Raw genomic sequence first — 27,619 nt, 5'->3', positions numbered from 1 at the left:
GAAGAGTTTCCGCTAATACTTCAGGAACAAGAGAGATACTACGCGCTCAAGGCCGCTATCAGAGCTCGACACGGCCTCGCACCGAGTGATAAAAAAAGCAGGAAAGGGCCCTCCCTGGAGACACGCGAAAAGATGAAAAAGAGACTGCGAGAAATTCGCGAGGAGTTCAGGAGCGAGGTGTTTGAGTAAAACTCAGGTTTAAACGCCACGCCAGCGGCTTTGAATTTACGGCCGAAAAACGGTTATTCCGCGCTCCGTAGGTTGGCGGCCCAATCCTCGTTCCTCGTTTTCACGGCCCTCAGGTCCTAGCACAAGGCGCTGGCGTCCCCGACATAGATCAACCATCGCTAATTACCCATCTACGCGGAGTGCGTTTTGCGTAGATTCACCCATCTACGCGAAGTGGTCCCGACGTAGATTAATAACCAGCAATTATTAATCTACGCGAAACGCGTTTCGTTGTCACCGAAAGTCCCCAGCCTGGAATGGGGCTGGGGGGTCGGAGGGGAGGTTCGCGCCTCCCACTCGTTTCTATGAAACCCCCCAGTCCCACCCGATAGAAGCGATGAGGAAAGCGATGTCACGAGGATGGCAAAGATAGCGACGAGGATAGCGAGGGCAGCGATAGAGGGTTCATGAGGACCCCAGTGAACTGGTGACGAGTATTCTGTTTAAGTTGAGACAGTGCACATACACTGACGACTGTTTTAAACTTTGTTTTGTTCTATCTAAATCTCACGCCAGAGTTATACCTCAAAAGCAAAGTCTGTCGAGAAATTCAATGTTTTGTATTAGGACTAATTTGTCCTAAAAAAGCTAGAATATTTCTTGTGATCCCTCTTTTCCGTGTATTTTTCATGCCCCCCCCTTCCCCTGTATTTTTTGGGTGATTCCCCCCCTAATTTCAACCAGCACCCCCCTGATAAAAAATGAAACGGTCCCTAATGAAAAAGATCAAGTTTGGCCTATATATTTAAGAGAACCAAAAGTCGTATGTTTTGACTAAAGAAGCGTCTACCGCTCAGAAATGATTCACAGCTTATTAAGAAATTCAAATCTGTCTTCCCAAAACGACAAATTTGACGTTCGAAAGTGTCAGGGATTCTAATGGAAAAAGGATTATGTTATTAACACAAATAGTGAATAAATAGTTATTCTTTTTTCTTTTAAATTAATTGCCTTAAAAACAAAGTAGCGACCATAAATGAGACAGAAAAAAATCTGATTGTGGACGTTTTCTTTTCCACTGCAATGGCCCTGATGACTTCGATAATGACTTAGATGTTTTCGTCCTGTATAATTTCGATGCGATTGTGAATGTTCCCGGAAGGCTGCAGTTGTTTTGAAGTTTATCAACAAGCTATTCCCAGTCCTACAAAGTGGTTCCCCACTAACGCGGCCAGCTGAGATCACCTGTTAACAACAAAGACGACATTACCCCCAAGTTCACCTCAAAAACACAACAACTCGGACGAACAATTGTTGACAGGACCGGCGGAAGTCTCGTTGCACCCGGAAAAAGGTAATTTTAATAGTCAAAATCAATTGAATGATTTTTAATAAAATGCCAACCAGTGATAACTGGTGATAACAAAATGTTGTAAGGTACCTCAGTCTCAGCTTTAAATCGAATTATTGACGTAAATCATCACAAAATGTTTTTTGGGGAATTCCGCGTTTTCGCTCGTCGTGCTGTTTTGAGTTTTAGTGGAATGTTTCAGCAAACTAGATCATTTTCTAAACGTTGTTTCCTATGTCATCAAGTTCAAAGTAGACATGATGATTTATGTCAGCTCGTAGGATATCACACACTTGTTATCTGCCATTTTGATCTCCGGGTAAATAATAGCCTCTAATCATGTCATGACAACATCGATTGTGACAAAAAATTTACAAAAACAATAACTGATAAATTGCATTCATTGCATTCATTGTTTTTTTACCCATCTCGCATACCATTAAGAATCAGAAGAAAAAAATACGACTATTATCAGATTTCGCGAAATGAAGAAGTCGCATCATTATACCTATAGTAATTCTCCCCGGGGGAAAGTTGACTTGACGGAAAAAGGCATATTATTTGATGCAAATTCCGTAGAGTACTGACGCATTATGCATGGTTTATTTTTATTAAACGAAGAGTCTTTATTTTGAGACGGATAGAGAGTATATATTTAAAATTAAAAATAAGCACCTTTATTCTGAAAGACATAATTCGAGGCAGTAATTGAAATATATTGGTGCTCTTGTAATGTTGCGGTTTGGTTTGAAAAGTTGAATTAGAAACACGTTCTAAATTTTGTGTTGGCATAACAAATTTTGGAAATAATTAAAACAACCAGAAAGGCCTTGAAAACAAAAGTTAACTTTAATTACTTTCCATGATTATCATCATAATAATGGATCGACAACACATTATTTACATTTAAGAAATATATGAATATTTATCAAAAAATCATATTGAACATGCCATATTACCATGCCATTTCACGGAGCGGCTTGGTTTTGTCGCAAGTCGTCCGGGAATTCCTTGGGTGAATATTGAAGTTTTATAGTCATTTATAATTCGGTTATTGGTTATTAGTACATGCGTGGTTTTATTTGTTGATATTCACTGGTAAGCCTCTCGGTTAGAATTCAATTCCCACGATGCGAAGGAAAGGGATGGGTCTCGTGGACACTGCAGGTTACTTGACATAAATTTCCGACGCAAATCGTCTCATCCACTTCATGCACACATGACAAATATCTTGCGTTCTACCGCAAATAAGCCGTCAGAATTCTACGCTTCAGAACAGGTAAGAAAGGACCAAAATATTCATCTAGAATTCGAAGTATAGCATTACATGTCTAATCATTTTGTTCTTCTGACTTCTTTATTGGGTATTCTTTAGATTTTTAGCTTTCGTCAATTTGGTGAGTTACATCTAAAAAGGCCGTTTTCCTAGAAACATGATGCTGTTTTTTGCGGTAGAGTACAAGCATTATTTTGTCAACATAACTGCCTGCTGTCCAGGGGCCTAGTAGCCAATTTTAGCCAAGCATGATACCATTCTGATAGCAAAGAAATCAATCCTTACTCGTTAGTCTTCTAATATTGGGCATTTTTTGTCTCAAATGTCACCGAGGAGCGCCTTTTTAATATGGTTTTAAGAAGTACATTTTTTATTGAGGTTGTTTGTATATTCAGATATTGGGAAGACGGCTCGATATAAATTCGTTTTCTTTTTGATTTGATTAAATAATAATATATTGGTTAATATCGGAAAAACCGGAAAGTCTTTTCTGATCAAGTTTATTACCAAGGATTGCGGATGGAAGGCAGTGCATTTGATTTTAAAAAGCATCACAAGGGCAGGAATTAATGGAGTTAAAACTGAGTATATCTGTATTGGACATCAATAATGTTTTGAAAAGCATATCTTTAAAGACTACCTTGACAAATACATAAATAACTTGAAACCAAATAAGGTGTGCCTTAAAATTTGCAGCAAAATAAAATAACACCTATTTTAATCAACAATGAAATATTTCCAAAATTGCGCAAGTGCAGTATTCTAAATTTCAGATAATAAAGTGTTAAAATTACTTTTCCAATGCGGACCCGTCTAAGTAAGAAGATCAAATACTATTTTCAGATAATCCTTTTCATGACTAAAAATAGTCAGGTTTCGTAGAACTGTGAGGAAAACATGTTTTTTTCTGCATCATTGGTGAATACGAATAACCTAAAAATGAGTTTATATCCTATCTTATCTTCTTTTCTCAAAAAATTAACAAAAAATCATTTGATTTTCATAGACAGAAACATAGGGCACAGATGGTCTGTCCAATTTGGTGCTTTTTGGATTTTTTCTTTTCGAAAGAACGTGTTAGGAATAGAGTTTGTTTGAAAATAGAAGGGCAGAAAAGCGCCCCCTAGAGGGCGCCGCTTATTACCACAGAGTGCATCGTACTTCACGAATCTTTGAAGCCTTTTGGGCAACTAATAAAATCATCCCTTCCCATTCAATAAGTGAGTTTCCTTCTTCCAAAATTATCCAAGGTCATTTTGTTAAGTAGGTAAATAAGTGAATGTGTATTTTCGGTACTTTTCAATAAGCCATGCTGCTTCTTTGCCGCTCGATGAGTTTATTTTCAACATACTGTTTGGGCTAAAATTAGAAATTTAAAAGTTCGTGTGTATTGTAGCTTGTTTACAGGTCAGAGAGACATGAGATTTGTAGCACATGTGCGAGTTATCTTGCCACATTGTCAGCTTTCGTAATACCGTGTTAAAGAGGTTTGCTCTCAAGCTTTTTCAAAACCCCAAACATCCGACTGAAGTTATAAATTATGTATTAAATGAAGTAAGCCAACTCTAAAGGTTCTTGGCACCGAAATGGAATAATCATTTTGGCTGAGACTGGTATAAAAACAACTTACGTATTCTCCAGCGCCCTCGCTGAACTATAATCAATACAATCTCACATTTAATACAGAACACCAAGAAAAACGTTGAAGAATTGGGTATTCAACAGCTGTAGGAAGAAATATTTTAACAGCTTTATTTCCCTAGACCTTAAAACACCTGCTATCTAAACAGGGATTGTTTATGTTTTCGTTAATTTTGGGTCCACGAGAAAGAGAAAGCGACTGAGTTTTGTGAACGCTTTGCTCAATATTGGCTTGCACCTTCTGATAAGACAGAGGTAGGATGTTTTAACCTTATTCAGTAACAGTTTGAGTTAACCAAGCCTTACACCAATGAGTATAAATACACGAGTGTCACCAATACTGATAGGTGCCAAATAACCGTTGCTAAAAGCATGCTGAAATATCAATGGTGCAAAAGACAGACCGAAGGGAAGCGAGTTTTCCTCCTGTGATTTCAAAGCATTCTTACACGTTATTTCAATTCAGAGAAATACATTAAGTGGCACCTTATTGATGGAGCTTAAGTAATATTATCTAAGAACACTTTATCAATCAACCCTAAGACCACAAACGCATCGTACCACATTCTCAAAGCTTCATTAAGAAGTTTTGACTTTCCATTTAAAAGTCAAAAAAATAAAATGCTTAAAAAGGTTTCTCGAATATAATAACATGATTTTGTAAGCAGTAAATATGGATGTAATATATCACGCTGGAATCTTAATTCTAATTGACCGAAAGATGACTTAACCGAAATGAAAATTACTTTCATTAACAGAGCACCACAACAGTAATTTAGTACCTGCATGTTACATTTGTCTCAGTTTCAGCCCACACAAAAATCTAAAATACAGTAAAACAATTCAGATATTGTCTTTATGGACCAACAGTAGCAGCATAATGTTTTGGTGTATTTATCAGTAGAATAAATTCGAAAACAAAAAGTAATTTTAAACAACCGAAGTCGCAGAAAACGTAAAAAACAAAATATGCACTCATTTAGGAATAACTTAAGTCTGACCTAAGTCTATAGTTATATTAGTGCGGCATTAAGTCGTACAACTTAATTGTTTTATTTGTACTTTAAATGCAGAACTATCTGGAATAGTTATTATTTAAATGTCTTTCTTATTTTATTAATAGAAAAATTACAAATTCATAATAGTATTATTTGATGTAACAAATTGCAGTAAAGTAAAGTCTAATATTCAACCACTTTTTATACCACTTTTAATGGAGTTTTTTTTTTCAAAAAGGGAAAGACTTTTATTTCGAATCATTATTACTTGTCAGAGATCTTGGACGCTTTATTTTACTAATTTATGCTCTTCTATGTCTGAAAAGAGACAAAGACAGGTCAAAGTTCTTAATCTAAAAAAGGCGATGTTGTAATGTGATAATTGAATTGATCTATGTACAAAAATCTAAAATACAGTAAAACAATTCAGATATTGTCTTTATGGACCAACAGTAGCAGCATAATGTTTTGGTGTATTTATCAGTAGAATAAATTCGAAAACAAAAAGTAATTTTAAACAACCGAAGTCGCAGAAAACGTAAAAAACAAAATATGCACTCATTTAGGAATAACTTAAGTCTGACCTAAGTCTATAGTTATATTAGTGCGGCATTAAGTCGTACAACTTAATTGTTTTATTTGTACTTTAAATGCAGAACTATCTGGAATAGTTATTATTTAAATGTCTTTCTTATTTTATTAATAGAAAAATTACAAATTCATAATAGTATTATTTGATGTAACAAATTGCAGTAAAGTAAAGTCTAATATTCAACCACTTTTTATACCACTTTTAATGGAGTTTTTTTTTTTCAAAAAGGGAAAGACTTTTATTTCGAATCATTATTACTTGTCAGAGATCTTGGACGCTTTATTTTACTAATTTATGCTCTTCTATGTCTGAAAAGAGACAAAGACAGGTCAAAGTTCCTAATCTAAAAAAGGCGATGTTGTAATGTGATAATTGAATTGATCTATGTACAAAGGAAGCTATTTTATTACTGTAAGCCCACCTATTGCGTTTAGACACAGATTCAATTCAAAACAACTCTCAACAATAGCCTTATACAGATAAAAAGCGTTTATTTTTATTGAAATACTTTCACTCCCTTTCTGCGTTCCCGAGTAAATTGATACAGTATAAGATCTTCGCTTCAATGATCTATTCCTTAATCAATGCTTTTGTCTTGCTTTTCTTGAATTTTAAATTGCTAAAACAAGGGCAGGTTATATATGTGACTTCTAAATCACGAATCTCTATTACGTGAAGTCTGAGGCGAAGTAGGTAGGTTAAATAGTCACTCCACGCTCCGCTATCAACCATTCACAATTTACAGTTTACTTAGCATTTTTTTTGGGTTACAGAACTTACACGCATTTTTCGCCTAAGTGTATCACATAAGATAAATTAAGGGGCCTGACTAAACTAGGAGACAGGAGCGTGCGACATGAAGCGTACAGCATTCGAAAATCATTGTAGCGTGCGCGCGCCAAATATTGTAGCAGCGACAACAGGTCGTTCTCGACATGTCGCCTAGTTTAGCCAGGATTTGAACTCTGAAAATGCCAGCCATAATAAAAAAACATGTTTTTGCAAGGTCAGGTGGTGTGTAGAGTCCCTTACTGTGGATAATGGCCAGATAGATGGCTTATAACTGATCCAGTGGTTCTTGGTAAATCACATAGATCTAACAATACTTCGCACTAAATTGGATTTGCTGCGTCAGCAAAGTCAAGCAGGCGAAGGCACATGGACAGTACCTCCCGCCCTCAGACTTTTTTTTGGAAAAAGGGGGGTGGATATCCACCCAAACCACCTCCCCTGTATCCGCCCCTGACTTCGGGAATTTGCAAAGTGGGGGAGGGTGGACAGTTATACATGCGATTATTTACAAAGAAGAGACTCACGCCTCCAGTACCAACACCCTTAGCAACGCCCCTGCTTGATTGACATTTGTTTGCGCGCTGATGAGTCTGTCTGTGGGCTGTCCCACAAGCTCTTTTGCAATAAATAAATAATAACATTTTCACTTTCTTCTCAGAATCGTTCTCGCAAGGGATGCTTGATTCCCAGCCCCGTGAGGAAAGAGTGCAATGCGCCTAGAACATGGTTACGGCGCGACAGGAGGGCACAGTTAGAGTAGAAATAAACACACATGCCAAACTGCAACGAGCTGTCAGGCATGGCAACATCCCCAGCATAAAGAAATACGTCACTAGTATAGCGGACATCAACTTTAAATCAAATGGAATGGCCCTCATACATATCGCATCACGACACGGGAATCTTGACACGGTACGGTATTTGCTGACTCTTGGCGCAGATGTCAACACAGTGGATAGTGATGGGTACTCCCCGTTGCACTGGGCCAGCAAAGGGGGACATACCGACGTTATGGAAGCGTTACTTAGAAATGGGAGTAACCCTAATGCTCGTTCCAAAGACGGGACGAAGCCACTGCACCTAGCTGCAGTCTCAGGAAGCGAGAAAGCAGTCGATCTTTTGATAAATAGCGGAGCTGATGGCAACGCCTTGGATAAGAATGGACGCAACGCGCTGTTCCTAGCAAGCGAGGCTGGTCACGTGCCGGTGATTGACGTACTTATTCAGTATGGGTTCAAGGAGCAGGTTTGCCTTAATGATGGCAACACCCCTGTACATACTGCAGCCATGCACGGACACTCAGACGCCGTCACTTTTCTAATCAAGCAGGGCGCAAACAAAAATGCCGTGGACAAAGACGGATGGAATGCGCTTCACTCGGCGTGCCAGCGTGGTCAAGTTGGCGTGATCGAGACCCTCCTGGTCAGCGGCCTGGAGGCAGACTCAAGAATCAAGGGGGGGTGCACCCCTGTCATGATCGCTGGTTGTCATGGTTATCCAGAAGCCGTAGACTATCTTGTTTCTAAAGGAGCAGACGTGCGTTCATCGGATGAGTTTGGGTGGACTACCCTGCACTTTGCTGCCCTCGGCGGACATATCCCCATTATACGGATGCTTTTGAAGCTTTCTGTGGACATCAATGAGCAGACAAGGCGTGGCTCCACTGCACTCCATATAGCCGCTAGCCACGGACACCCAGAAGTCATCAGCTATCTACTTAGGAAGGGAGCCGACGCCACCATTGCAGATAAGGAAGGTTGGACTGTGCTACACTACGCTTGCCACGGTGGGAGACTCTCAGTGGACGTGCTGAAGACTTTGGTCAAGAAAGGCGTTAAAGTTGACGCGGCTTCCAAGTCGGGAATCACGCCACTTCACATCGCCGCACGACACGGACATCAACAAGTGCTAGAATTTTTACTCAACGAAGGCGGGAATTTTCAAGCTGAAGACAGCAGGGGATGGAGCGCTCTTCACCATGCCTGCAAAGGAGGCCATAGTAATATCATCGAGGTATTGTTTCATAAAGGTTTAGACATCAATGTGCGGACGGATTCTGGACTTACCCCTGTATCTATTGCCGCACTGCGCGGCTTTGCAAACGTCTTGGATTTTCTCATCCCTCGAGGAGGTGACCTCCATGTGAGTGACAACAATGGTATGACAGCGCTTCACTACGCTAGCCAGAGCGGCGAGAATAAAGTGATAGAGATTCTCCTTGGACACGGTATGGAAGTGAATGCTCCGACTGACAAGGGCCTGTCTCCTCTTCACTTTGCAGCTTTGGGCGGGGCGGCGGATACGGTGCAGTTTTTGGTGTCTAATGGCGGCGATGTCAACTTGCTGGACGAGAATGGTTGGAATTGTATGCACTTTGCTAGTCAGGCGGGCAGCACGGAGGTAATTAAGGAGCTATGTAAACTTGAAATGGACCCGTGCTGTCCAACACGTGATGGGTTGACGCCCTTGCATTTAGCAGTCACGAGTAACCAGTTAGAGACTGTCAGACTTCTCATGTCAAAAGGCGCAGATGAGTACACTAAGACCAGACAAGGATTCAACGCTTTACACTTGGCGGCAGAATATGGCTTTGTGCCTATCATGGAGCTTTTCCTGGAGCTCGGGGTTGACACTAACTCACAAACAAACGATGGCTGCACTGCATTACACATCGTTGCACAAGGCGGTCACGCTAGTGCTGTCACGCCACTCGTGTCACGCGGAGCAGACATGCTTCAGGAAAACCCTGATAAGTTAAATGCCCTTCATATAGCTTGCTTAGCAGGACACAGAAACGTCGTCGAGGCCTTAATGCGGCATGGAGTCGCTACAGACGTCCGAAGCACAACTGGTCTAACACCTCTCCACTATGCAGCCAAAGGTGGCCACGCCGACATCGTGGAGTATCTTGTCGAGCGTGGCGCCAGCGTCAACACAACAGAGGCTAAAGGATGGAACCCATTGCATTATGCCTGTCAAGACGGTAAGGTTGATACCGTGAAGAAACTAGTAGAACTGGGTGCACCGCCGAATTGCCCTACAAGCGAAGGATCTGTGCCCCTACACATCGCCTCCCAGCATCGACACTCGGATGTCATTGATTACTTGATCGAGAAGGGCGCGGATAAACACGCAGTCGATAAGAAAGGCTGGAACGCGCTGCACTACTCGGCTAAGGATGGGGGCATCAAGGAAGCAGAGACTTTACTTAACCACGGTGTGGACATCATCGTGAAGAGAACCTATGACGGAGACACGGCCATCGCTATTGCTGAGAAAGAAGGAAACAAAGACATGCAGCAATATCTTAATGGACTGCTGTTCAAGCACTTTGGAATAAACGCAGAGGAGGATTCAGCTAAGCAAGGTGCATATTGTGCTATTATGTAGAGCAGGTGCGTTTGGAGTATCAGAATTGCTATTACACTTTGGGCCAGTGGCGGTTCCAGGTTTGGTCAGGGAGACCTCTTCCCCGTTTTTCAATAAAATGTTTGGGAGCTAGAATGAATAAAATGCCTCCCGCCTTATGTTTTGATGCCTCCCTCCCTACCCCTCTGGGGCTGATACCCCCACCCCCTTCATTCTGGATCCGCCCCTGTTGATAAAGTTCTAAATGTTCTAAAGGAGAATATATCACAATGATTATTCACAAGATAATTTCTTGTTACAAACAATTCCAATATAATCAGAAATTGGGAGAAATTCGTTCAAATCGTGGCGCCACCGTTTTAAACAGTTGGAGTTTGCGATTTTACCTAGTAATGTAGCCAGTAATGTTTTGAAAAATAGACACCTACTGTGATAGGAAAAAAAACTTAGTGCATGACAAAACCGCACATTGGTTATGATATACTAAACGGTACAAAACGGTATGCCATGAGCCGGCCTCCGCAACAAACATTGAAAAATGTGTAATGTGTTGCTAAGAGTCTTCTGTTTTTTGCTGTTAAGATAAAAAGAATGACACAAGAAGTGAATCTGCTTTTGGGAAAGTCCATTTGGGAGTTTTATGAAAGGAATTTTAGGAGGTGCTGTTTAGTTCTGAACGTCGTTACGGCAGCGTTATAAGAAATATTCATAAATTATAGAACCTATTATTTATAAACCATATATGCTGTTTGAATGTTGTTTTATTTTAAACAATGTTATGTTAGCCGAAATGTTCTTGGAATCGGGATTTATTAGTATCTAGCTCTTTCCAGCCTATAGGGAACGCGATAATCCTGTGGGCTAGAGTATCTGATTTCCACGAGATGAAGAGTAGGCGCAACCTTAGTTTTACACCAAAGTAATTCGATAGCTATTCTATTGTAAACGTAATTACCAGTTATTATTGTTGATAATTGATTTTTATTTCGTGTTTATTTCTGGGAATTTCATTAAATAAAACTCATTCTACTGGGTATCTCAGTGTAATGCAAGTTTGCACAATACACTCCACAAACGCAGATAACTGCAGACAACCATTCCAAGAAATATGCTAATGCTGGGGAAGCTCAGACCGCAGGGTACCCAATATGCAACGGAGTGCTGACCATTGCATGAAGCTTGCGCATTGAGACGCGAGACACATGTTAAAGTCGGTCAGCATAGAAACAAGGAAACAAGCCGTCACGTGGTGCGTGACAGGTGTGACAAGCGCGTAACACAATTTTATGTTACTGCGCTAGTAGCGAATTGTTATGACGCTGTTGTAACGACTATAGTAGTTTGATTGGCATGATGTAGCAAATGAGAGATAATGCTTCGTACAGCTTCGTACTCCATTGACAACTGCATGATCTTGATAATTTTCATCCACATCTAATTCATATTGCAAAAATAATTTCTTAATTTAATAGATAAGCGTACCTGCCAACTCTGCCGGTTTTTTTTATCAAATCTCCCGCTCCCGGTTTTACCTTAAATCTCCCGGTTTATGACAAAATTTTAATGTGTAAGTTTCAGAAAATATCCATACCCCACTATTGAGGGGGTCGGAGGTATGACCCCCCACCCCACCCCTCTGGAATTTGCAACTCCCTGGAAAAAAAATAAATACAGTAACTGTTAAGGAAAAAAGGACATTTTACTCGTCCCCTCCCCAAGTTTATGACGTTTTTAGTTTTTTCGATCTAAATAATCGATGAGCCTTTTGCAGGCGTTTCATGTAGACCACAGGACTATCGCAAAAGTTTTCCAAAGTTATTGTGGGGGAACATCTCGAAAATTTCGATCACAGGGTACCCATTTATCATATTTTATCAAACTGATATATCCCGCTCCCCTCCCCCTAAAATCTCCCGGTCTGAGGGTTGGCAGGTATGGATATGATAATAATAAAAAGAGTTTCGTGCATGAATTATTCCATTTTGTATATTTTTCTTTGGGAATTTAGAAAAGAACCGAATTCTTTTATCTTTTCTTGTACTGTGTGACTTCTAGCTTTTATTCATCTAAACACTGGTATTTTTCAGATGGACATATCAACGGACGAGCGGTGAAAAACAACTCAATTCACTGAAATACGCATGCGTAATGGCGGAAGCCCGCATGAGCCTGCGATCAACAGCTGTGGCACCCCATGAGCCCCACGCAACCTCACTATTCCTAACACCCTTAGTCACATCCTCGCATTGCAGAATAGGAAACCGTTATTATTAACTTGGCTTATAAGACCACCTAGGAAAGATTTTATTTATTATTCCAAATTATGATAGCAGAGACCATATTGACTTATTCAAATTGTGTAAACGTTTATTGGACTAGATATTCGCAATTTTTGGTAATTCCGATATGATTTGTATAATTACATAGCAAGTACAAGTACAAATAGTCAAATGTTACACAATATATCATACGCTTAGTTGTAGCGTTTAAAATATTTAGAAAGCGTTTGGGGTACAAAATTCTACTAAATTTAGCAGCTTTTTTTAAAAGCTTTTCTTAAGTGAAGCTGTCGGATGCATTTGAAGTGACCCGATATGCTGGTATTTGTACAATTTTCTAAGGAAGTACACTCTACTCTTGAGTATCAGTGCCCAAATATCGTTACAATTGTAATTAAAAAAAACACACGTCGACTAAGGAGCGGGCTTGAACGAGAACTAGACTTTGAAGAAATGGTGGGAAATGTGGTCAGCGTTTCTTTAATTATTAATAGTGCCCTCCATATTTTCCTCGCTAATTTCTCTAAAAGGCTTGTGACACCTAGACCAGCGCCTCAAACACTTTTTAGCTATCTCGTTATCGCCTCTTATTGTAGCATCGTGTGGGGGGCACTTGCAAGTTCAAGGACGGTAGCTGTTCTACAAACCGCTAGCGATGAGACATATCCGCCATTATAGTGTAAAGCTTGCCTCGCCGTTGGGCATTTTGTGGGCTCCCTGAAAAAGATAACGAGGAGGAGGATTTAAAGAATGTAGAGAAAACTGCTTTAGGTCTATCTGGTTTTCTTCTTACAAGATCAATGGAACCAGGACGTGCCAAATCCTACCTGTCACTTCAAATGGTTTGCTTACATTTTATAGATATTATACATAAGGCGAACTTTTAAATGTTTTTTTGGTTATGATTGACGGTGTTGATTGAGTGCTGATTGCGTTTGCGGTGCTCTGAGGGCACTCCGAGTGTTTAGGTACTTTATGGCTTTGGTTATTGGCACGACGAGCTACTACGACGTCCATAATAATAGTTATGGATGAGTGTATTTGTGATGTTAATATTTGCCTGCTTATCCCCCCCCCCCCCCCCTCCCGGGTCCCTCTACAAGGGAAAGACTTTATTTATTTCAAAGATAAAATACAGCGTAATTAAACATTACTTCTCCAAACCCTCTCCCATCGCGCCGCCGGGCATTGTGGGTCAGGCCCACAAGTAACCTGCGCGCGTAACAATTCACCCTTTCGGCGTTTTACGGGGTCAAAGTCCAACAAATCGTAAACAGCCCGCGAAAGTTCGGACAAGTGAAGAAGCGTATGCTTCGTACGAAGAAAATGGTGACAACAAAGCATTGTCTCATGGCACCTGTAGAAATGATTCTAGATTCCTGCAGTTGTGAAGGACAAATGGCAATAAGGACCCTGTACTATTCTTCCATTTCTCCAGAAGAGAAAAGAAAAACAGAAAGGTAGAAAGAATGAATAAAGCGGTGCAATCTCCCGTGTTTGCACCGCTTTATTACTCATTCTCTCTACCTTTCTGTTTCTCTTTTCTCTCCTTGAGAAATGGAAGAATAGTACAGGGCCATTTGTCCTTCATAACTGCGGGAATCTAGAATCATTTCTACAGGTGCCTTAAAACAATACTTTGTGCCCCATTTTGTTCGTACGAAGCATACGCTTCTTCGCCACTTGTCCTAACTTTCGCGGGATGTTTACGATTTGTTGGACTTTGACCCCGTAAAACGCACGTGGCTTATCAGCGCCGAAAGGATGAATTCTTACAATTGTCGCTGGACCGACCAAACGACCACACCCTTCCCAAAACTCCAATCCTTTGGATTGAAATTTTTGAAGAGAATGGGAGCAATAAAATCTTAAAACCCTTAAATTTACCTTCCACCTTATGATATGTTGTTGACTCCCTCCCCCTTTCGAAATATATTGGATCCTACACTAGTATTCCTTTAGTTGTTAGAACAAAACCGTATTGTACTCACAGCGTGCGATCGTCCGTTTCTTGTCGAGGTCCTCATGCACGATGTCAATTCTGTACAGCGGTTTCGTGCGTTTTTTACATGCGTTACAATGTCCTCCTGAAGTGCAATTATTAAGAAGATGACAAAATAAAACATAAGGAGGTAATACACACAGTGCCGTGATGAACCGCACAGCACTCATAATTCATACACAAGGATTGAATGAATGTCGTGTGGTTTACATATCAAGAAAGCGCAGTTGCAAACAAATGTGTTTCCAAATGTCTACATGATAAATGCATGAAAGTTCTTTCGGTTTTAGTACTGGAAACAAACTTAATAGTCCAGAAATACATCGTCCTCCTAACTCTTCATGATTGCATTCGAACAAGACCTCACAACATCAGAGCCTTAACAGGTCACGTGAGATTGGGGGTGGCATAATACAGACAAAATATATGGCTTCGAATGTGCAGGGTTTTTTAACAGAGCTTTGCATTCTGTGCATATTTCATTCCTTTAATTTCGTGCGTCGTACGCGTGCGCCATTGGAAAATAGAACTTTTTTCTATAAAATTGTTTCATGCGATGCAATATAAAGAAAATGATGTGTACATATATAAATATTTTGATTAAAGCTAAGGTTTCATCACTTTATATCGAGCTTTTGTTTTCTCGTAGCTTTGCAGATGATATCGCGCAGTCTATTTACATTGGACGACAGTTTCGAGTAATCAGAAACAACAATATTATCCTTATTTGGCAATGAAGCCATATTTGCGAGCTCCATCCGATCATTGACCGGACCCATTCCGACGGACACGACATGCACTCCGTCCCTATGTAAATCTTCGGAAGCTTCTCGGATATCATCCCTTGACGAACCCTTAGTCAATACCACGAGTATCTTCGGAACTTTCCGACGGGCGTTTCGGGACCCGAACAAGTTAAGTCTAGCATACTCCAAGGCCTTTCCGGTTTTCGTGGCAGTTCCGGGGTATTTGATTTTACTGAGAGCCTTAAGAAGTCCTTTTGAAGTATTATGCGATCCTAGTGGTATTTCAAGGGAAGGTTCGGAACCGTACACGACAGCGCCCACGCTGAACGCATCCCGAGACAGCGGGAACATCTTCGTGACGTTTTTTACAAACTCTATGATGGTCCCAAAGTTCCCCTTGCCCATGACTTCTATCGTCCGTGATCCGTCGATTAGAAATCCGATGTCAGCGGCTTGGTCACAGTCGTGTGGCATGCGATTAGAGGCGCGATGGGTGTTCTCTGTATAGAAACAACAGGCCGTGCATTAGAGAGGCGTCTTCGTGCTTATCACTTGGTGCTTGTGTTTAGGCAGTTAGGCACAGGGTTAACGCAGCGTTGGCTCCTGTTTTCTTGCATGTGATAGCTTGTCCGTGGCTGTGCGTCCGCCTTATCTGTCTGTGTTTGTTCGCTTAGACTATGAGAATACTCGATGCTTTTGTTTGAGCATGTGGGCGTTGAGTTAGCGCAGCGTTGGTGCTCTCATTTTCTTGCTATTAAATAGCTTATTCCGTGGAGTTGCCTGTCTCGTCTGGCCTTGTTCGATTAGGAGAATTGTTTGCTTGGGCAAATGGGCGTAGAGTTATAGCCCAAGCATTCAGCTCTGATTTCATTTGCTGTGTGAAAACTTGTCCGTAGGGTTGCTGGTCGGTTTTGTTCCGTTAATAGGGGTAAATTGCACGTGGAGTGATGCAGATGTTGGACTTGTTGTATGGGGGTAAAGTGGCAGGTCTGGGGTTATTCAGTGAGACAATGAGATTGACTTATGCATGTTTAGGTAGAGCGGTCAAGTAGCGTTGCTGCGCTGGTTTTCTTGCTGTGCGATTGCTCGTTCGTTTGTGTTGCCTATGTTCGCTTTTTAAGTTGTTTTTAGATTGGAGTATATAACATTCGGGTCCCCTGAGCCCTACTTCAAACTTTGCATTTATCAAATATGGGAGTTGATTGTATGCCAAATATGTATTTACTTCGTTTGAACCTTCAAACATTTAGTCGGTATCTCTGCAGATTAAGTCTTTTATTCTAAAAGGAATAATGTCGAATAAATGTCCGATAACAGCTGAAGAAGGCGAAAGCCTCAAAAGAACTTCTGTTGTACGCTTTTTTTCACAAGACATCACAATAATTACAAAAAGTACATTATCCAAATTTTGAATTTTAGCAATAAAACATGAAAGCCCCATAGTAAACATGAAACTCTTCTCGTCTTTATGAAATACATTTGCCTGTCTCCAATCAAAATTCAGCGGTCTTACCTTTTTTGGCCGCTGATGAACAAACTTTCTGTTTGATCTGCTCCAGAGTCGCTTCTAACATATTATATGACGTCATGATCACGTGATCCGACTGTGGCGACGAGGCTATCGTTTCAAGTTCTTTTCGGACGACATTGTCACCGACACCGACGCAGAATATCTCCACGCCTTTGTGCTGGAGCTGAACAGCCGGCTTCGTGACGTCATCATATGAGACGCCGTCCGTGATGAGAAGTAAAACGTTCTGTTTGCCAGCGGGTACTCGCGAGAAGAGATGCTCTTGCGCAAAGTTTAGAACTTTTCCTTTAAAGCAAAGAAAAAGAGGAAAATCTTTAAATTACTTTTATGGAAAATATCAAACTTATTCTCATTATGTATGTATGTATTGACATTAGCGCAGCGAGATGCAAGCAAGGCGTAGTCAAGACTTGCAGTTACTAGCAAGAAGACAAGCATGCCTAAGACACTTTTGATTATTATTGGCGAGCATCGCACTTATTTTGTGATTTTGTGAGGAATTTCGCCAATCTGTCGCATGTAATTGTCACTATCATCATTATTTTCATCTTCATATTTTTTACTATTGTCATCATCATCACTCTCATCACCATTAGCAGGAGTAGCAGCCAGCATCATTACAATCACATTACACTCGTTACAAAGTTGTGCTATCCTAACTTAGCTTATAAAGGCTGTAGTGTTTCTACCTCAAATGGAAACCACCACTCAATGGGAAAAAAATACCTGTTTTGATTTCCATGTTGAGGTAGCTCGCGCTATCAATCGCCTTATCCATGGTGTCCTGGTCTAGAAAATGATCAAAGTGGACGACCTTCAGTTTGGGTGAGCCACTGTACACCATCATCCCCACCCGGTTCCCCTCGGGCGACACTGGGAACAGATGGGTCACTTTTTTGGCAAATTGCAGCATTTTTCTGGCGTTATCATCGGAACTGTATGCAGTTGTCTTGCTGTCCAGAACAACCCCAAGGTTCACACTGCAATCTAAAAAAAGAATAAATGGAGAGCTTAGAAAAGAAAAAAGTGGAAAGTGTCTTTGTTATGGTCGCGTAATTTATTACTCGGCGAATCTTTTTAGGTGAGCTGTTATGCAATTGCAAACTATGGAATAAAAGGCTCGTGGTAAACAGTCAATTCGACTTCTATAGCCAGAAGCCTTGTTCAGGTGCAGCAACAATGCAAGCATTTATAGTGCTCTCATTTAAGCAAGTAGTAAAAAAAAGTAAAGAGGAGATGTAAAATTTCTTGGAAATATTCTTAGGACTAATTTAATTTGGACGCCCCCGAGAGAAGGTTTCTTCTTGGGGAAGACCCTGGAAGCAATTAGAGAAGGGAAAGTTCTTTCCTTATGTTAACGAATGATAGTATAATTGAGAAATTGGAAATCTGTGAGTACTTAAACGATTTTGAGAAGGGAAGAAGCGTTATCATTTTTTAGTTAGTTATACTAAAAAAGCCCGTCTCAAGTACTTTTATCTAGGTGTGTATGATTAGCACCTTCGCGTTTAACCGTAGGCCCGCTACTCGATATTGGCTGCTTGCTCATCAGCATCTCTGTTGCTATGGGAGTTTCCTGCTGTTCATTTGCCCCCATCCCAGCCAGCTCTTGCGCCTGCTCTGCAGTGAACCCCTGCTGGTCTCTCATCGAGGGCGTCTGTTCGAACGTGTCCTGGTTGCTGATTGGCTGTACAGTAGGGTAACTCTGCTGACCACTCATAGCCTGCAAGGCTAGTTCCGGTGCTTCATACCCGGCAGGAATGTACATCGGAGAGGAATCGGAGTTACCGTAATTATTCTGCATGGACGACATTGAAGACTGCTGGTTTTGGTAGCCGTAACCTGGTGCCATCTCTTTGTTCCAGTTGTTTGCTGCGGCGGTATTTGGGAAAACCTGCTACATAGAATGTGATAGAAATAAACATTTAAAATACACCAATCAAACCTTTGTTTGACGTTACACGCCCAATAATCAGTTTTACAGCACTTACCGTATCTTGATACTGTTGCTGTTGCTGTTGCACTTGTTGTTGGCGTTGCTGTTGGGCAGCCTCTTCTTTCAACTGCTCTTGTAATTTCTGTAGCTGCTGGTTTATCTCATCATACGGTGATATAGGAGTCTTCTCGCCCTGCGGTGGCACTTGGTTAGTACCCTCCTGACCTTGATCTTGACTATGACCTTCTTCTTGGCCTTGAACATGACTTTGGTCCTGACCCTGACCTTGTTCCTGACCTTGAACTTCACCTGGATCCGGACCGTGGGTCTGTTCCGTCTGACCTTGCCGCTCCTGTGTCTGTTTTTGATCGTCTCCAGGTGGCTTGGCTTCTTCCTCTGCTACTTTCTGCTCCTCACTTCCCTCCTGTCCCTGCCCAAGGTCCTGACCCTGAGGCTTTCCTCCGCTTGCGCTACTCGGGGATCCAACCGAACCATCCTTTTGTGTACTCTGGCTAACTTCTGCAGTCTTGGCTTCTCCGCCACTTTTCACATTATGAGAATCACTGTCATCATTTTTTTTCTTGTCGATAGTTTTCCCGCCAATTGACTTTCCCAATATGCCTACATTTACTTCATGCGCCGACGACGCACTCACATTAGTCATCAGATCACCAGCAGGTTTATCCGTATTTCCATCTTTATTGTCCTTTTTCGGGACACCAGTTTCGGATTTCTCTTTCTCTGGTTGAGGAGAGCCCTCTGTTTTGTTGGCTGGGGGAGTATTCTGCTTAGAAGGCTCAATACTTGCTATTGGCTGCTCGCTACCAGATTGACTATCAGTGCTAGCTTTGCTGAGTTTTGAGTCAGAGTTTGACGTCCTGTCAATGGTAGGCTTGGTTTGTTGAACCGAGTTTGAATTTTCCGTGTGATGGCCGCTTTGTTCCGCCGAGTTATCCTGGTTTTCCACCTTATTTACAGGCTGCTTACTCTGTTGAGAATTAGGTGTCTGAGGAGGGTTTACTGGAGTAATGTGCATACCCGTTTCTTTCACAAGCGGTGTGGAAGGTTGCGCTATAGAAATTTGAGACCCGTCAGTGGAATCGTTTGTCGCTGGCGGTTTAGCGCTCTTATTAATTGTAATCTGAGTGTGGTTTTCGGTTTTCTTTCCTTCCTCATTGCTCTGAGGGTCTAAATTCTTCAGCTTATTGCTCAAGCTGGGGTCGACTGAAGTAATGTCGTATGTTGTGTTTTGTTGAGACTTTGTGTTTCCATCTGCTGATTTCCCGTCGTTTGTCTTTCCATTGATCGTTACTTTTGGAGTAGGGCTTTGAGCATCGAGGACCTTCACTGTTGTGTGTTCCCCATCTGATGTCACTGTCACTGTAGGTGATTCTTCGTCCTGTTTTTTCTGATTAGTATCAGTTTGAGAGCTAGGATGCTCTTGTTTCTTTGGTTCGCTTGCAGTCTTGTCATCTGCTGGCTTGTTCTTCTCACTTATTTCTTGCTCTGAAGATTCTAGAGTCTCGTCCTGTTTTGCAGGCTTATTTGCAGAGCAGAAGCACGGCTCTTTACGCTCCCTCAAATTTCCTTTAACGTCTGAAAAAAGACAAATAACCATTACGTTTAGCTGAACAAAGTGGTTGGGAAGGGAATAAACCCCAAAAGGAAACAACAGGCCTCGACATGGTATGGTGATGATCAAAACGTTTTGTTAATCAATTTATATAACACCAAATCTCAGTCATGGCACCAGACTTTGTCTGAAGAGTCTATCCTGCAAAAATATTGCTAATAGATAAGGAATGACTCAATATATGTATATATGAATAAGCCTGGGAAATGATGTATGGTGGTGTATATAAGCCAGGGGTATTATGTTCAATGATGTATTTTGCTGACCTGAACAAACACCAGTGACGATCTCATCCATGCGTTCTGGTAACGTGTCCAGGAATGCCGTAAACACGTGACTAGACTTGGGCTCTGAAGCTATCTCGATCAACTCCTTCACGTTTGCAAGCTTTCCTAATCCAATGGCCGTAACCTGTATAATTCATAAAATGTGCCTTTTTCAACTGTCGCCAGATTGAAGTGTGCGCAAATACCAACATTTAACAAGTAATTCACAATTACCCACTCTTTTGATGTTGCACTCATTAGAAAATAGATCCACAATTAAAGATATTCAACAAACAATGACAGATTGTTCTGCGATTGTTCTCTTCTCAAGGTGTTAATAAAGACTGATAAAGAGTTCTCAAACAAAAAAATTGTTTTTTTTATACCTGGATGCGAATCCCATGCATAAAGTCTATTTGTCTTATTTTGTTAACTTGCGCTATACAGAAATCTAGACATTTACATTTTTATTGTATGAATCTTTAGTAAATCATTTAATTAAAAAATCCGATTGAATTGATATTGGTATTAACCTCGCCGGTGTCCCGGACACCGGACAAAAATGTAATTCACACCTTAACACCGGCATTACGGAGCTCCAGCGCTGGCGGCCCTATCTCATCCGATGCGCTGCCACTGGTGAGCAGCACTAAGGCGTGACTTACACCAGGCCTACTGGAGACCTCAAACAGGCCCTTCTTAGCCTTGTACAGGGCATTACCGGTCTTGGGCTCCCCGCCCATATAGCTCACGGCGTCGATACCGTCATCGATCTCGCTCGTTGTGTTGACGGAGCCAAAGTTGAAGGCAGCAGTGGCATCATCACCGTACGCCATCAGGCTGACCTGAGAAAAAGGTGATCACAGGTGGCCAAGAGTATTATCGCGTTGCTTATGAGGTCTCTTACCTTTGATAAAACGGGATTGATTCCCGGTTGAGACATGGGGAGTGTCTGCTTCTCAGTGGAAAGAGGGGGAAAGATAGTAATGATGATTAATGATGATTAAAATGATGGTCTCACCTGAGTCTGCGATGCGTTGAATCCCCGGGCCAGCGCTTTCAGATAATCCAGCACATGTGAGAAATACATCTGTGGTATATCAGATGAGCCGTCGATTACAAAAGCCAGGTCAGCGTTAGCATCACAAACTAATAAGAAAAAAGGGTATTATTCTATCATCAAAGAATCAAATATATCTATTTTCCAAACGGTATTTTCTAGTTACTTTAGGGACCTTAAGAAACTAGGACGGCAACGTGGTTGACGACTTGAAAACTCCAACGTTCAGGGTCAATTGGGGACGCGAACGTTTGCCACGTAAACTCCTTCAACTACGTTAGTTTATACTGAGACTGTCCCTAGTTTATTCTAATCTGTTTTAGCCCAGCTGTTTACTTATTCCATTGCGACTTGTTTGGAATTGAACACCAAGTGCGAACACATTTTTCCGATGTCGTTGTCCTAGCCGTTGTCGGAGTAAATCTTAAGATCCCTTTTCTTAGAAGAGAATCACGGTATTAGCGGTGTGTGTTTAGTTTAAGATGACATGATAACGTTAATGATTAACCTTTGTTTGGGCAGAAGCACTCGTCTTGCTGCTTGTCGTCTGCGGAAATCTCTTCAGTCGTCTTAGGAGGGGGCACCACCTCCTCAGCTATGGGCATGTCCATCTGGATGGCGCTGCTAGGGGTCACCGGCCCACCTAGAACAGGACTATGCTTAAGCATACGATTGAAAGAACTCGTCCGAAGAAAACGCCACACACACATATATATGCTTCGCCTTATTCTCTCCAACAAACAAGATTCACAGCTTTACTAACTAGTGATGCCCATCGCATCTGTAGGACATTCCTTTAAACATTTGGAAATTCAAATGATTAAAACTTTTCAAATTCAAGAAGGAGATATTTGGCTTGTTATTACATTGCCCAACAATGATCAATGATTTGAGCTGGGTCTGGCTATTCAATTTCCCGATGCATCACTTTGCAATCTGTTAACCTTTTCCACTTGTTGCACGAAAGAATAAGGCGGTATATGGCGAACTACACGTACAGCCTTGCGGTACCTATGTTTGACCGAGCGCTTGTCTTCGTACCATTATACGTGTTCACGATGACAGACGGCTTGATATTCGTATGGACGGGAGAGTCTTTACTCTTTTGTGAGTGTTGCGTGGACTCTTGGTGGTCCAACGTGCCAGGCAGCGCATGAAGGGATTTATCAGGTTGATGTTCCTGGTGGCTGTTTAGCGTTGCAGTTTTATGTTGCTGTTCTTGCTGATGTTTCAGCTGTTCTTCTTCCTGCTTATGGTGTTGTAGCTGTTGTTGCTCTTCTTCCTGCTTCTGGTGTTTTAGTTTTTCTTCTTGAAGTTTTTTATGTTGCAGTTTTTGTTGTTCCTGAAGTAGTTTGCGATGTTTTAGTTCTTCTTGTTCTTTAAGCAACTGGCGATGTCTTATTTCCTCTTGCTGTTTCAGACGTTCTTGTTGTTTGAGTAGCTTTTGCTGTTTTTTTACCTCTTGCTGTTTAAGCAGTTCGCGCTGTTTGAGTTCTTCTTGTTGTTGGATTAGTTTACGGTGCTTGATCTCGTCTTCTTTTTCCTGGAGCAACTTGCGATGTTTCAACTCTTCCTGTTCCTGGAGAAACTTGCGATGTTTTAGTTCTTCTTGTTCCTGGAGTAACTTACGATGTTTCAGTTCTTCCTGTTCCTGGAGTAACTTGCGATGTTTCAATTCTTCTTGCATTTTTTGTAGTTGCTTGCGCCGCTGAAGTTGTTCCTGTATCTGTTGCAACTGCTGTTGACGGTTTTGCAGCCCTGTAAGCTTTACTGTCGCCCCTCTACCTGCTGCAGCTGGAAGATGAGGGTGCTCCTGAGGTCGATGTTGTGATGGATGAATGGGCGGAAGGGGTCCCGTGCTAACGGGATGTGCGGCGGGGAGATGCGGGTGTTCTTGTGGGTGATCTTCATCTAGTTGTACATGAGGATCTTGCGCGGAATGAAATGCAGCTTGTGCCTAGGAAACCATAAACCATCAGTTGAATAACTGAAGGGAATTTGGAAAAATACCAGTGTTTTGCGATTTTGCGGCAGTGTTTTTAGCATGTCCATGATACAACCTCTCCCCTAAAATAGAATATAATATAACATTTATCTCCTTACTTATATGTCACATTGATCTCATTTATTCAATGGAAACCCAACACACACAAAAGACTATGGTAAGTTCTAGTGCACTTCATACAATCGAAGAATATTGCTCTTGGTTGATACTTGAAGTAGTTCGTACACGTCAGTATGAGGCAAACCCTAAAACTTCTTGCAGGTTAGAAGATCCAGGGCCTGGGAAAAGAAAGGGTCTGGGAAAAGAAAGAACAAAACGCGCGACATCTTCTATCCTCGCACACGGCCAATTTATTCTTTTTATCTTTTGTGCTTGCTACGCTAAGATGCGGAAAACCTTATGCAACTATTGTCATTGTCGCTATTGATAGCCTTTGAGTATACATGCTATCACCAACCTCAGCCGCGACCTTCGCCTCAATTGCGTCGTGCTGCGCTTTCTTCAACCACTGTAACGTAGTCATAGCAAGAGTAGGTCTTCTGGCCTGCATTGCATGCGTGAATTCCTTGTTATCGCTGACTCGCTTGTTCTGCTTCCCTTTCACGGGCGTCTGGGGCAGGGCGCCGCCTTGAGGGCGGATTGTGGCAGGTTCTACCGCCTTCACGGGTGTGGTTATGGTGGGGCCCGTACGCGGAGGTGCTTCTGTACTCTCGTCCAGCAGAGGAGAGGTGTCGACATCTGCCATGGGCAAGGACGCGCTGTCTTGAGCGGCAGGACGCGAAAGAAATCTGAGACAAGATGGTATATCGAGTCTTAAAGTCCTTCCCTTACAATTAAATCGAACACTATAATGCCAATTGTGATGATGTTGAAGATCAAATGATAATTTTGGTGATGATGATTATGACGACGACGATAATGATGATGATGATAGTGGTGGTGGTAATGATGAAGATGATGATGATGCTACGGACGATGATAACGGCGATAGTACTGGTTGTTGCAGTTGTTTCTGGCAGTAGTCTTGATGACGATGACATTGTTGATGATGACAATGACGGCAGTGATGATAATGATATATATCGCTATTTTCGTCATACGTTACCTGTATGCTTGTAGACTCCAAGGTCCTCCTTTCCCATTAACTGTTGAAATCAGTCAAGAATAAGTCAATCGAAAAAAATAATGCGGAATTAGTTAATCATTAGCACCCAACGTTACGCAATCTTTAGGCAAAGTAGAACCTCCATTTTGCGAGACATAAATGTTTTGAGTCAACTATCATCAATACCTCTGCAGTCGCTAGAAGGCCCATATGTTGCCAGCTTCGTGCTTCCCTCATTGGTGCCAAAGCATTGGCCTCCATTTTCCAGACCAAATATGGTCACATGCTTATCGAGCGCTGCGCGTGCGCACTTGAACATGGCGTAGGTCCTTGTCTTGTAGTTTGGGTCCATAAGGAGGGGGTGCTCGCCTTCGAGTGACGTCAGAGCACGCGCCCACGCGTCCCGCCAGCAGCCCATGCTTTCAAATCCTCAAATGAAAGGTTGAAATTTACTAGACAGAGTCGGCTGCATTGAGCGTCATGCTCAATGCTTCAGTGTCACACTTCAGCACATTCTACAAAACCAAATGTCGTCGTATAGAGAGTTTAACTGCAGGAATTTGGCAAAAACTACACCTGGCCATCCTTGACGTGGAGATGAGAATAAGGGGAAGACGAAGGATGAGGAGGAGAAAAGAAAGAAAAAGAGAATAACAAGGAAAAGAAAAAACAAAATAAAGAAGAAGACCATATTTGCCTTCATGTATAGGAAAAGCCTTTCTCCCACCAACAGTCACACCATCAATGGGTCACTTGTACAGGGCTGCCATCAGGCCTTTCAACTGGAAATGCGGGCCATGGTGAGTATTGAGGCTCTTTCAAAATGCCACATCGGTAAAGATGATGCATCCCGATACATATGCATGATTATGTATGCTTTGGTTTGCAACATAAACAGGATTTTTATGTTGCTTTACCTTTCAGAGCTCAAATCACAACATGCGTGGTGCAGTGTAGCAATACAAAAAAATCCAATTTTAGGAAAACAACTCACTTGTCCCATTAACTTCTAGCTCGCCTGTTATCTCTGCTTTCTTGGTCGTCCTCGCAAATTCTTTATCCATACTGTAATCGTTAAGATCTGAAAGAAGAATACACGCTTTTATTTTTAAGTGCCACTTCAAACGGGAAATCCCTTGTTCTTGATTGCGGGGATTCAGAATTATTTATTGGAATTTTGTCATTTTAATCGTAATACGTTGTCATATATAAGCTAATATCCAGCGGCAACAACCTATTTTTAAGTTTTTATGGAGCGTCACTAATAATTGAACCGCTGGACATTCTTTGTCTTTGATTGTTATTTTATAATTCTAACATAGCATTAGAATTGTGAAATAGAAATATGAAAATAGAAAATGCGTTCTCGTACTACAAACAAATGTACACAGCCACAATGCATTTCTAAGTTTATTTTGGAGTGTCAATAATAATTGAACCACTGGACATCATTTGTCCATGATTGTGATTTTATAAACAAAGCGAGGATTCAGTGCGCTTTTTCACTACAAACTATTGCAATAAAGGACACAACTTATTTCTAACATATACATCACCGAAGGTTTAGGCTAATACGAACCTTTATGCTGACTGATCTTTGGTCGCGTGAGATGTCTTCCTTCCATCGACGGATACAGAATCGCGACGATTATAAACACGGAAGTCGTCAACATATTTATATTTTGTCTTATAACTTAGTAAGATGTTTTTAAAGCCTGGAAAAGGGAAATAATTGTATTAAGGAGATAGAATGCACGCACCTGTTTTATTGTAACTGTTTTTGATAGATTTTAGACTTTTCATGATGGCAGCTTTAATTAAACGATTTTCTATCTTCTTTACAAGAAATATTAAGAAACACAAGTGAAAGGTGGAATATCATCCGCGAGATGAAATACCTTGAAATGAAGAATCGTTATAAAACTGTTATCATTTATCTGTTCAAGAACTCACTTAAATTTCAATAATTCGGTCAAGAACTTCCAAAAATTCATATAACAAATAAAGTGGCTCTCACCTTAATTTCTATGATCCCATGTTTTGATTTTCTTTCACCATTAACAAAAACAACGCGGTAATTTTTTTGCCCAGCGCTTAAGGTCAGGTCTTGTATGACTTTTACTGGTGTTGCATGATTCATGAGTAAAAACAAACGAAAAAGCCTAGAGCAACAGGTAGCTAATGATGAGCCAGCGACCCTGAACTGAATGCTTTGTCTCTTCGCCTTATTCTTACCTCGTTAATATGACCATTACAAATTCGAGAACCTCATTAAAATTACCAGGCAGTGCAGCATACCGTTTTGATTCGTCAAGAAAATCGGTATAAGAAATACTTGAAGCGGTGAATAATATCTAACGAAAAATAACCATATAATATTGAAATAAACAAAACAATAAAATACGGAAAAATTAACATGCAAATATGATATTTTGGCGTCAGTTTAATTTTTCGATTTTTGACTTTCGATGTTGCAAAATTAAACGCGAAAATGCATGATATGCGTTTTGTCAGGAGCGCCCGGTCTTTTCTTATTGGATAATCGTCAAATTTGTTGATTCTTGCATAATACCTGCTACCGGGGCTATCGAGCCCCCTACGGAAAGTGTTATGTTTTTCCAAATACCCCTGCCCCCCAGTCGCCCAGTGGATTAATATTAAAAAAAACTTACTCTTCCCAAGAAATTCGTCACTGAAAGACGCTATTAGCCCTACCTCTCTCTCTCCACTACACTGGGATATGGATGATTTTTCTTCTGTAATCAGACTTTTTTTTTTTTTTTTTTGCGGAAACAAAAGTGGATAAGTGAAAAATTGATGAGGTAGATACTTCTATTCCCACTATATGAAGTATTAAGCTATAAGCAGC

General features: G+C 41.2%; 2 protein-coding genes across 9 annotated transcripts; one reads left to right on the top strand and one right to left on the bottom strand.

Annotated features, from left to right (window-relative positions):
- The first annotated feature begins 1,393 nt into the window (after positions 1-1,393).
- Positions 1,394-12,650, top strand: LOC116602182 (ankyrin-1). 5 transcript variants are annotated; one of them, XM_032363388.2, is made up of 3 exons: positions 1,394-1,522; positions 7,477-10,185; positions 12,275-12,650. In XM_032363388.2, the coding sequence occupies exons 2-3, from the start codon at positions 7,542-7,544 to the stop codon at positions 12,319-12,321; spliced, it is 2,691 nt and encodes an 896-aa protein (XP_032219279.2). In that variant the 5' UTR covers positions 1,394-1,522; positions 7,477-7,541; the 3' UTR covers positions 12,322-12,650. The 5 variants fall into 5 exon arrangements, with proteins under 5 accessions (XP_032219279.2, XP_032219277.2, XP_032219281.2 ...); XM_032363386.2 differs by lacking the exon at positions 1,394-1,522 and adding an exon at positions 2,463-2,798; XM_032363390.2 differs by lacking the exon at positions 1,394-1,522 and adding an exon at positions 2,463-2,798 and having other exon boundaries at positions 7,477-10,213.
- LOC5518731 lies at positions 12,537-26,897 on the bottom strand. 4 transcript variants are annotated; one of them, XM_032363383.2, is made up of 17 exons: positions 26,768-26,897; positions 26,330-26,465; positions 25,745-25,831; positions 24,937-25,179; positions 24,751-24,790; positions 24,103-24,433; positions 22,652-23,597; positions 22,149-22,283; positions 21,602-21,729; positions 21,156-21,425; positions 20,581-20,725; positions 18,737-20,277; positions 18,246-18,642; positions 17,472-17,732; positions 16,728-17,030; positions 14,458-14,553; positions 12,537-13,183 (listed from the first exon to the last, which is right to left on the bottom strand). In XM_032363383.2, exons 2-17 carry the CDS (start codon positions 26,421-26,423, stop codon positions 13,116-13,118), a joined length of 5,085 nt encoding a protein of 1,694 aa, XP_032219274.2. In that variant the 5' UTR covers positions 26,424-26,465; positions 26,768-26,897; the 3' UTR covers positions 12,537-13,115. The 4 variants fall into 4 exon arrangements, with proteins under 4 accessions (XP_032219274.2, XP_032219270.2, XP_032219271.2 ...); XM_032363379.2 differs by lacking the exons at positions 12,537-13,183; positions 14,458-14,553 and adding an exon at positions 14,935-15,714; XM_032363380.2 differs by lacking the exons at positions 12,537-13,183; positions 14,458-14,553 and adding an exon at positions 14,935-15,714 and having other exon boundaries at positions 18,246-18,639.
- Between the last annotated feature and the right edge of the window lie 722 nt (positions 26,898-27,619).

This window comes from Nematostella vectensis, chromosome 3 (genome assembly GCF_932526225.1).
Source record: "Nematostella vectensis chromosome 3, jaNemVect1.1, whole genome shotgun sequence".
NCBI classification, from domain to species: domain Eukaryota; kingdom Metazoa; phylum Cnidaria; class Anthozoa; order Actiniaria; family Edwardsiidae; genus Nematostella; species Nematostella vectensis.
Note: the sequence above shows the minus strand (reverse complement) of the source record. Positions and strands in the feature narration are given on the sequence as shown.

Coding starts and splice junctions, on each gene's coding strand:
- LOC5518731 (XM_032363379.2), bottom strand. CDS start 26,423: ATGTTGACGACTTCCGTGTTTATAATCGTCGCGATTCTGTATCCGTCG. Junction 20,278..20,580: donor CGTCACTGGTGTTTGTTCAG/GTCAGCAAAATA, acceptor GTCTTTTTTCAG/ACGTTAAAGGAAATTTGAGG. Junction 17,031..17,471: donor CAACATGGAAATCAAAACAG/GTATTTTTTTCC, acceptor TTTGCTTTAAAG/GAAAAGTTCTAAACTTTGCG.
- LOC116602182 (XM_032363388.2), top strand. CDS start 7,542: ATGGTTACGGCGCGACAGGAGGGCACAGTTAGAGTAGAAATAAACACA. Junction 10,186..12,274: donor GGAGGATTCAGCTAAGCAAG/GTGCATATTGTG, acceptor GGTATTTTTCAG/ATGGACATATCAACGGACGA.